This window comes from Micromys minutus (genome assembly GCF_963924665.1).
Source record: "Micromys minutus genome assembly, chromosome: 10".
Taxonomy (NCBI): domain Eukaryota; kingdom Metazoa; phylum Chordata; class Mammalia; order Rodentia; family Muridae; genus Micromys; species Micromys minutus.
In genome coordinates, this window is record NC_137979.1 from 4954167 (window position 1) to 4965219 (window position 11053).

Below are 11053 nucleotides of genomic sequence, written 5' to 3' on the forward strand. Positions count from 1 at the left end.
CGGGCTGTGGGGAAGGGGGAGGATCTGAAAGAGCAAACACTATATAATGACCACTCACCTTGAAGCCCACTCACCACTTAAGACCTTTACTAGACTAGAGGTCCTGAATTCTAGGCGTTCTTCTGACCCAACCTTACATTTTATATTTTTACATTTATGTGTGTGTGTGTACATCAAAGTACCACAACTTGTATGTTGAAGTCAAAGGACAATTTTCAGGAGTTGGTCCTCTTCTTCCACTATAAGGGTCCAAGTGGTTGAACTCGAGTGGTCTTTAGTCCCCCCCACCACTTCCACACCTCCAAGATTGGAGTGGTCACTTGCTTCTTCAACTTTGTGGCATTCTGCATTTTATGACCCGCCAATGTCCTATTTACTTGGGCAATTCTTTCACGAATGTCTACCTTCCTCACAAAGTTCTTCTTTTTAAAAAAGATTATTTTATTCATATGAATACATTGTAGCGTCTTCAGACACACCAGAAGAGGGCATCAGATCCCATTACAGATGGTTGTGAGCCACCATGAGGGTGCTGGGAATTGAACTCAGGACCTCTGCAAGAGCAGTTGGTGCTCTTAACCGCTGAGCCATCTCTGCACCCCCACCCCAAAGTTCTTTAGAGTGGGGCATCCTGGGCACCAAACAAAATGTCTTGTAGGTATTTATTGGATGATGAATACAGCAAGACGGGAGAGCACAACTTCAGTGAAGATGTTGAGACCACAGTGGATCCATTCAAGAGAGGACCTCGTCCCCCCTCCCCCAGGGAGATCCACAAAACGTAGCGCAAGCCTCAGCAGTGGCTGAGGATAGACAGATGCCGGGTGAACACCCCAGGGCAAAAAGGGTACCCAGAGCCCCAACCCAGCTGCCAGCTCTATGCTGATAGGCCTCAAGATCCCCAGCAGTAGCAACACGCGATGGGTCGCAGTAGGCCTCCGAGCCCCGAGAGGGCGCTCCAGATAAGTCCTCCAGCGCACTCGCGCTCAGCCGCGGTCGCTCTAGCCGTGCGGCGGCAGCGCGGGGCGTGTCGGGAAAGCGGCGGGCTGGTGCGAGCGGCTACGGTAGCGGGAGCCATGGTGGGTGGTGAGGCCACCTCCGCGGTGGAGAAGCTAGTTTCCGGCGTGCGGCAGGCCGCCGACTTCGCCGAGCAGTTCCGTTCCTACTCGGAGAGCGAGAAGCAGTGGAAAGCACGCATGGAGTTCATCCTGCGCCACCTACCTGACTACAGAGACCCACCCGACGGCGGCGGCCGCCTGGACCAGCTGCTGTCCTTATCCATGGTCTGGGCCAATCACCTCTTCCTGGGTTGCAGGTGCGGACCCCCGACGGCTGGCTCACCTTGTCCCCATCCGCAGACTGTCAGTTTGGGCATATACACTGCCCCACGCTGAACTTGGCTCCAGCCTCGTACTGATCCCTTCTTAGCATTCCCTCGGGAAAGCTCTCTTCCCCGAGCCTGGCTTTCCTCCTGTGAATGAGTACCGGGTCGTGGTGACCACAGCAGCTAATTGACGGAGGGGGGCAGTGCAGTTGCGCTCTAAGACGGCCGTATTGCAATCGTCATTTTTATTACTTTTATTAGCCCAGAGGACTTTCTTCTCAGAATGTGTTTAAAGTCTTTTAGCTCCTGTCACCCATAAGACAAAAATGCAGACTCCCCCTCTAGGTGAAGACAGCAAGAGGATGTGATGTATCTCAGGTTGGTGGATTGGTTGGCCTCACGCTAAGGCAGGATGTAATCTTTCCTTCCCTCTCTCCTCTTGGCTTCCAAGTAAGCCATGCTTTCTTTTTGCTGTTCCAATACCCTGCCTTCCCCAGCCGTTTTGATCGTACCAGGAAGACAAGAGCCTGGCCTTGAGATATTCCACTTGGGAAATGGACCAGGTTTTTATACTCTTGTGAATTTTTTTTTTTTTTAATTTTTAAGGCAGTCTTCCTTTATAACTGAGACTGGCTCCAGCTTATTAGCCCAGGTAATCCTAGAATTCTACCTAAGCACCCACGTACTGAGAGGCATGCATCTCCAAGCCCTTACAGGCTTTTAGAGTTTCTTGAGGTTGTAAGAACAGTAAGGTTAGAACTTTAGACATGATTTTTGTAGTGTCTAGCTGGTAACATGACCCCTCCAGGCCAAACCGCTTGGTTTACATTTTGGTTTTTGTGTTAGGCATGAAACCCAGGTCCTTACACGTCCAAAATAAATGGTCTTATCCCCAGGCCTAACCCCCAGTGCTGAAGCTACTTGGTTTCAGACCTTGGGATACTTGTCAGAACGGGATGTGGGGACGTTGAGCTAGACACACCCCTCACACACACAGGCCCATCCTGCCTTCTAGGTGCCCTTTAACATTTCAGTTTACAGGGTCCAAGCTCAGACAAACGACTGAGAACTAGACAAAACGAACAAATGGTGTTATTTTCATTCATGAATATAATTGTTACCTATTTTAAATTTTATATGTATGGGTGTTTTGTCTACACATGCCTGCACCGTGTGAGTGCCTCATGCCGTTGGAGGCCAGAAGACGGCATTGGATTTCCTAGAACGGAAGTCGCAGGTGGTTGTGAGCCACCTGATGTGGATGGATGCTGGGAATCGAAACTCTCAGAGCAAGTGCTCTTAACTGCTAAGCTATCTCTCCAAACTCCTGTTTTTATAATTTTTTTAAAGATTTTTTTCCGTGTGTGGATATGTAACAGATGCGTACCCAGTGTCCGCAGAGGTCAGAAGAGGGTGTCGGATCTCTGAGACCGGAAATGAATAGCCATGCAGGAACTGAACCCAGGTCCTGTGTAAGAGCTGCAGTGGTCTCTGGCTGCTGAGCCCTTGCTTTTGTAATTGGTGAAGCATCTGCTGTGCTGGCAGCCTCCAAGCCTAGTTCTCTGCTCACAGGCGGGAAGAACTTTGTTAATCTGTATGCTGAGCACCTATGGTTCCCCTGCAGTATCAGCTCGGTCTTTACAGAACTTGCTATGTGTGCATCTGTATCCCAACTACTGAGAAGGCTGAGGCAGGAGCATTGCTGAAACCTGAGATGGCGAAGGGTGACCTTACCCGGGAGCAAGCGCTCTGTGCTCTGGCAGCACCTGAGACTGGTACAGTCTAGTAACTGAACTTTGTTCCTAACCCGTGCAGCTACAACAGAGACCTTCTGGACAAGGTGATGGAAATGGCTGATGGGATTGAAGTGGAAGACCTGCCGCAGTTTACGAGCAGAAGCGAACTGATGAGAAAGGTGAGGAGCGTTTGCAAGTGTAGAAACGAAGGACGGCTGACACTGTTCTGAGGGTTTGGACGGCCTTTGTCATCTCTTCACAGTTTGTGTAAACCTTCTCCTAACTAGGTAACAAGTCGGCCCGATAAATGATGCATCGTCTGCAGTGACACATAGGCTTAGTCTCTTTGGTTTGTCGACAGCACTCCTTTTCTCCTGGTGCCAGGGATTGAATAGTGCTCTTTATGCTGGAAAACTAGGAGTCAGTACAGAGAGTCCTAAAAACAGATGAGAACCATTTTCCAGCCACACTGCCGGAAGGACTCTGAGTAAGCATTGCACAGACATCGGACACATGCTTATTACTGAACCGTGTGTATGTATTACTTGTGTATTAGTGAGAGTTGAACCTAGAGCCTTGTGTGTGCCAGGCAGGTGCTCGCTCCTGAGCTCTGTATTCAGTTTTTCTTTACTCTTTGCACATGGTCTTAACCAGGCTTCACCTTGACCTTTATCCCACAGGCCTTGCGATCAGAGTCCTCCCTTTGCTCCCTGGCGGCCTAGGTGACAGATCTCTGTCTCTGGGCACAGCTGGTTTGCTTATTTATTTAGGTTTTTTTGGTTTTTGTTTTCTCTTGCTGAGTTCCCCAAACTTGGCTTGTTTTGCTTATTAAAAAAAAAAAAAAAAAAAAGCCTTGGTTAAGGTGCTAAATTTAGAAGTACTGCATTTTAGAGTAGTTCTTACAAGGTATCTCTGCCTCAGCAGGTCAGGGCTGGACCAGACTTTCGTGGACTCTTGAGTAGCTGATAAGGAATGTGGTCGAGTAATGTCCAGACACCACAGCTGAGTTCTGGTCCTCAGGACTTAGTCTTACGGTTATGGCCTTGTCCACAGTGAGCTTTGCCCTAGAGTGTTAAGTCTGGATCCTGGATCCCTGGGGCCAGGGAGAGGCAGAGGAAACTTTGGAGAATAAACCCCTCCCCACACGTGTTTTGCACACATCTGTCCTGGTCTCTTTAGGCACCAGCATTGCTCTTTTTCCCTAAAGGTCGTTTGATATCTATCCAGCCTTTTATATCAGATTTCAAGTTTTTTATTTGGGTAGAGTATAAGATTTGCAGCTGAGCTCGATTCAGAAGATAGTGTAGCCATGTAGAAGCCAGAAGTGCAGGGCCTGCTCTGACACCACAGACGTAGGACGTCACCCACTTCTCTGCCACCAAGTCTTAGCATTTACTTGCATTAAACTTGGTAAAGCCCCACATCTGTGGGATGTGGCTTTCTGGCAGCTAGTGAACTTCATCTTGATCTTATGCAAGGCATCCGTCACATGCTTCTTATTCTTAGCTTCGTGCAGGTGTACACAGTGACCCAGCCAGCATGAACCCGGGCCACCATGTCCTGGAGTTTCCAGAGACATCTCAAATATCTGTCTGGAGTCTATAAACTGTAGAGCAGAATAACAGGACAGCATCTTATTGCTATGGGCAATAGAGAAAGGTTGGAGCTATGGGTGGAGCTATGCTCCTATAGGGAAGCCATCCTTGCTCAAATGTACTTGACATTATACTCCAGGCTTTCAAAGAACCAGTGTGTGGAAGCAAAGTAGCAATTCTTCCCCCCTTTTTTTTTGTCTTCTGCCCCAAGTCACAGGTGTTGAACTTGGGCCAGTGAGATGGCTCAGAGGTGTGTGCTGGCAAGCTTTAAGACCTGAGATCAAGCCTTGGAACCCATGGAGGAAAGAGAGAACCAACCCCTGAAAGTTGATTCTTGAAAGTTGGCTGCTAACCTCCACACATGTGCCTGCTCACATACATGAGCACACACAGAGAAATAAATAGTAACAGTGTAAACAAGAGATTCTTCCAAGAGACTGGGAATGTGTCTCTGACAGTGCTAACCTAGGACTGGCACCCCTAGCTGTAAAAAAGCTGTTCATGAGAGCAAGTTACCCATGCACTGATTGGTTAGTGAGTTGACTGCAGTCTGTCTTTGAGATAGTTTGTCCTTCCTGTCATGTTAGGTGAAGCTGAAGAACACTAGGCCAGAAATATAAAAGCCCTGTCATCGTGCCAGCCAGAACAGCCTCTAGAATTAGAGTAGCTGGGTTTTAGAGTAGCTGGAATTAGAGTAGCTGGGTTTTAGAGTTAGCTAGAGTTAGAGTAGCTGGGTTTTAGAGTAGCTGGCCTGGGGACAATTTGCTCAGCATTGTTGGCATCTGGAGGCCGGATGATGCTGATGATGTAGACATGAGCTCTGGAATAAAACTCTAAAAATACATTTACCATCCTGCAGCTTTTGGGCAGGCGTATCTCCGTCCAACCCTTTCTTTTGGTCTGAGGAAGGAGTTTGACAGGTGGGATTTAGTCAACAGCTAGGAGGAGTGTGTGCTCTTGTCTGAAGAGGAGAATTTGGCACCAACATATTGAGCAAACAGCCTTGGTGACCCAGTGCCACCCAGTGCTCGTCTGCAGCCTGCAGCCAGTGTGGCTGCTGTAGGAGCAATGACAGCTTCAGCTAACTCAGGAAGGGCGGCACCACATCGGGCACTGAGTCGGTTAAGAATAGCCGGGTGTGGTGGCCACGCCCTTTAATCCCAGAACTCTGGAGACAGAGGCAGATTTCTGTGAGTTTAAATGAGGCTGTTCTACATATTTAGCTTCAGAACAGATAGGGCAACCTAGAGACTGTCTCTCCGCTCCCCCCCCCCCCAACAAAAACAAACAGGAAACGAGAATGATTGTTATTGTTGATTCAAAGAAGTCATTAGCCTCATAACCTGCTGCTTCTCCTGAGAATGTCTGCATCACTAGAGGAAAGACATCAGTATGAGATTGATCACAAGGAACAGTGTGAAAACCAGAAGAACAGGTGTGCCCACACCGCACAAGGTCTTCTGTGCTTTGTTTGAAGCCTCAGCCTGCTCTGAGGCTGTGTCTTCATGAAAGCCACAACTAGACAATGGGGGTCCACACCCAGCACTCCAGAGGTAGAGGCCGGAAAGTCCGGAGCTCAAGGTCATCCTTGGCTACCTAGACTGTTGGAGACAAGACTGGACTGTGTAGATCCTGTTGAGAAAGAGGAAAAAAGAATGGATCGGACCCTGTGGGCCAGTCTTGTCATCCAGAATCAGGTGAATCAACTTTGAGGAAAATATAGTGCTCTGAGTCTGTCCAGCTGAGACTCTTGAGGGGCTGGAGAGATGGCTAAGTAGTTAAGTGCACTAGTTGCTTTTTCGGAGGATCCTGGTTCAATTCCCAGTATGCACATGGTGGCTTATAATCTATAACCCTAATCCTGGTACATCTAACTCTCTTTCCTGGGACCTGCCCAGGCACCAGGCACACATTTGGTACATAGACATACATACAGACAAAACACTTGTATACATGAATGTTGTGTATAGTTTTTGTTATTCCACTGTAAGCTCTGGGCAGAGAGCGCTACCAGCCCCACCCAGGTTTCCTTGGATCATGGATGAAATTAGTTTATTTTTATATTGCTTTTGTCCAATGGTCGGGCTCTTTTAAGCCTTCATTGGCTATGACGTCCTTCTTCTCACTCCCAGCTCACACCCTAAATCTGCCCTCAGCTTGGTTGTATTTCTAACTTCCTGCCTGCCACCCTAGGCCCAGTCGGGGAAGTAGCCGGTGGTCACTTCACCCTAGAGCTCACATGACTGTTGATCTTTTCTCCCTCTGAAGTTATGCCTCATCTCTTTCTTCTCTCCCGAGTCTGTTAGCCTGTCTGCAGGAGAACTGGAAGTCCTGCCTATTCCTAGCTCATTGGTTGCTGGCATCTTTATTGATCTATCACAAACCAGTTGGGGAACAGGACCTTAGCATCAGAACCACCCACTACATCTCACCTTTTCTGTCCAATTAAAAGAAACCTCTCAGACATAAATTGAACAAAACCATGGCAATCATGTAAATTATAATTAACATCCAATCTATCATATTTGTCAGATAAAGTACTCTACCATCATTCTTAACTTAAAAGATTTATAATTCTATCCCTGAATTATGTTTAGATTTTAGCCTGTAACACCATCTGAAAACCATGTCTTCTACTCTATAGCCTCTCAATGTTAAACAACCTGAGTTTATTATGAAACTCTCAACCCCGTCAGAAGTCCGAGATGAATTAAAGATTGTGTGAGTATATAGGAAGCACCACATATAGCTTTCAAAACGTAAATAGTTATGAAGATGGCTCACTACTGGACAGTCTCCAATTCCCACACATGATAATTTTTAAAAAGAAAAAGAAAATCTGAGAGAGGTGGCTCAGGGATGTCTCCTTGGACCGCATTCAGGTGGTTTCTTGGTCAAACTACATTCTCTGGAGTGTAGAAAGACTTGTATTTTATCTTTGCTGAGGGCTTTTGGCTTAGCTAGGAAATAGGTCATCCCTTGAAATCTCTTGATTACTAAAAAGACTTTCAGGTTGATTCACTCCCGCTGCTCAGTGTTAAGGGAATCCATTCAAACTCGAGGTGACAGCCAGTGATTTCTTCACACCCTCCTTCAAAGCTTCTAAAGCCACTTTTATATTTACCCAAGGTGCTGGAGCACCTGGAAGGGATCTGTCGGCTCCAGGTCACCACTGTTTGCAGACTGGATTTTACAGTTTATAATCGTGTGAACTCCAGAAATACGTAACCTTCACTTCTCCTAAGTGCTCTGATTCAGTGCAGAGTGCGACAAAGTACCACCTGAATCTTGCTGTGTTGAATTTAGTCAGTGAGTGAGGGCGGAGACTGGCAGGCATAGCACTTAAGCATTTCCGTTATCATTTTAAATTGTGAAGCCTTACAGACAGCAAGCCACAAGTCAGGGAAGTCAGGTTCTGGCTTCCAAATGGACCGTGTGGTCAGTGTGTGGCTGTATTTTCTGTATGTAGTAAAATATTAATAGTTTCTGAGTAGACTTGCCATCTGGGTCGCACATAAATATTCCATCAGTACTTTGTTTGAATGTGTGAAGATAAACTTGATTCATGGGACTTGATGGCTGTGTAACTTTTTCTTTTTTTCTTCAGCATCAAAGCTAAGGCAGATCTTCACATTTCCACCTTGGGGACAGACTTAGAAAGGAGCCCGGGTGAAGGTGACTGAACATTGGCAGCTCTCGACATTCCTGGTATTTGCATTGTAGAGGCAGCTGGAATGGAAGGGGACTGGGCCCAAGGGCTTCACAGAGTCTTTGTTCTTCCAGGACTGTGTAAAAATCCACGTGCATATTTATGTATTTATGAATGGAGAAGTCACAGAAATTTCATTGGGTTTGCCAAAGCCAAACTTTGTCTGAAATGCCTTTTATGTTGAATTAACAATGACAGGTGATAAATTTTATAGTCTTTTTTTAGCAGAGTACCTGTAAATTAATTCTTGTTTTTGTCTTGCCCCCACCCATTTTTGTCCTGAGGCCAGGCAGATTCTCTGTCCTTATTTCTACCTGAACCTGCTATATACTTGTACCTTATTGCTGATGGCCACCAAAGGACTGTGCACTAACCAACTCTGTCACAGGAGCACCCCTACTGCTGGGCTCGGGGACCTTTGTGTAGGACTTGGGAATCATGTTGTTGGCCTGAAGCAGCAGAGCTAGCTCAGAGGCAGCTTACAAACCATCCAGCCTCATTTTCAAATCTACCGAGGGCTAGAGATGAGGCGCAGTGGTAGAGTGCTTGCTTGACATGCTTGAGGCCTGGGATTGGTGCCTAGTATTTCAGAGAGAAGAAAAATGGCTAGTTAGATTAAAGTCGCTGGAAGTATATATAGTTTTGTTCAGCCAACCAGATGATTTCTAGGCACTAGGTACCCATGTGCCTGCTTTTTTGCTTGTTTGTTTGGTTTTTGTTGTTGTTTCTAGAAGGCTTTCACACTTGAAATATCACCTCTGGATTGCAGAGCAGTCCTGCTTTGCTCTGAGACGGTGGTATTGGAATTCCACCTGGCAGCCGACGTATGAGTTCTGACCCCTCCCAGTTCCCTGTATTTAGTCACCGTTAGATACCGAACTGTGGGCAGCCGTGGAGCAGCGTAACCACAGCAGGACTCATCAGGCTCATTATGGCCAGAAAGACAGTGGAGTCGGCCTTAGCTTCATCTGCTGGATACAGGAAATTGGACACCCAGAAGCTGGGGCCACTGGGGTTTGGCATTAGAGCAGTAGGATACATCTTTATGTGGCTTTCGCTCCATCCCCAGTGATCACTGATTTAATACCTTAGACAAGCTTCTCCAGCCTGTCACAGAGGGTAATGGCAAGGTGGTGACTGTTGGAGCACAGAGCTCTGTGCTCGCTGAGCTGGAGACTCATCTCAGATGCAGCCTAGTCTTCCATTCTAGTCCTCTGTGCAGACTCGTGAGGCTTACAAACAAAACGCACTTTCCATAGATTGTTAATTTTTCTGTCTACAACCACCAATAAAACAGCTTTTCTGTTGAATGACATTAGGTTCCAGTTGTGTGATTACTTCTCATAAACCTTCAGTTTACTTACTTCATGTAGGCGTTTGGACAGCTGGAATCCGGAAGTGAATCCTGGAGGCAACGGGCCCAGCATGGCGCCGTTCTGTTGCCTTCCGTTCTCTGTTCCCTCAGCCTTTTTTCCCCTCGTTTTTGGTTTTCATTTCCTCAGCTAACCTGCCTACCTTTTTTCTCATTTTGATAACCTAGTGGCTGACTCATCTATGAAGTTGTATTCCTTCCCTAGCTAGAAGTGAAGGTGAGACCATGCGGAGGGTCTGCAGCACACCTCCAAGGCACCCAGGAGAGGACTCTGAACAGTGTGTATCGGGCCATGAGACGGGAGTGCGGACGTTTCAGATGCAAGGTGCTCACGCTGGTGATACTCTGCCCAGAAAATCGCTCTATGCAATATTCCTGAGATGTTAATTTGGGAGAGTACACATAGATCTTTAGAGGCAGTAATTTCAGATCTTAAACTGCATTTTAGTCATAGAGAAATTGCTTCCCCCAACAAATACTGAAAAAAGAAACCTGTGTGTGTGTGTGTGTGTGTGTGTGTGTGTGTTATGAAATGAACTTCCAAGTTCATTCTTTCTAGAAGCTCACATTCTTGGGTCAGGTGGAGGAAGGGCAGTCTGCATGTACTTGTCAGTGATGGTGGAGGCTTGGTACTCACACTCTGAAAGCCACCTGAGGAAGTCCACTGCGTCACCTAGACATACTCAGAGCCCCACAGAAACAAAGACTAGAAACTAATAAGGGGTCTGCTGCCTGCCTTAGATGTGGGCTCCTTTGTCCTGGAGGTGAGCATGTGAACCAGAGAGCCCTGACAAACAGGACTTCCCTTAATGGAGAACTGTGTGGGAAGCGAGTGTGCACATGCCTGGCACGACTGCTGTGTCTTGTTCTGGGTTTCCTCTCTTGAGAAGCTGCAACATGTTGAAACCAAAGCTTTTGGTAAACTTGGGCTCACACAAAGACAAGTTTCCTTAAGTGCTCTGCTTTCCCATCCCACCACAGGGCTTCAGCAGACATGACCTTCCTAAAGGGCATAGTAGCATGTGGTTTTCAGACACTCGAGAGTTCAGCAAACGGGAGCAAGCCACCAACCAAATCCTTGAGAAGTGGCAGATCTTGGCAAAAGCTCTCTTGGCTGTTTGCAGGCCCCAGGCCCAAACACCAGACATCATGGGACCCAACAGCTCTGGGTCTGGGGTCCTCAGCTCTTTGGTGTGTCAGTATGCTCCTGTCTTGCACTGTGCACATGGCCTGTGACAGGCCTGTCCCATGCATTCCTGCAAACACTAGATTCCCCTTCACTCTGGCTAGCGCTCCAGGTTGACTATGGTTTCTACT

General features: G+C 47.2%; 1 protein-coding gene across 1 annotated transcript; it reads left to right on the forward strand.

The window, feature by feature from the left end:
• Positions 1 to 1050: 1050 nt before the first annotated feature.
• CDKN2AIPNL (CDKN2A interacting protein N-terminal like) lies at positions 1051 to 9677 on the forward strand. Its single transcript, XM_080924108.1, has 3 exons — positions 1051 to 1315; positions 3140 to 3239; positions 8263 to 9677. Exons 1-3 carry the CDS (start codon positions 1077 to 1079, stop codon positions 8272 to 8274), a joined length of 351 nt encoding a protein of 116 aa, XP_080780234.1. The 5' UTR covers positions 1051 to 1076; the 3' UTR covers positions 8275 to 9677.
• Positions 9678 to 11053: the final 1376 nt, after the last annotated feature.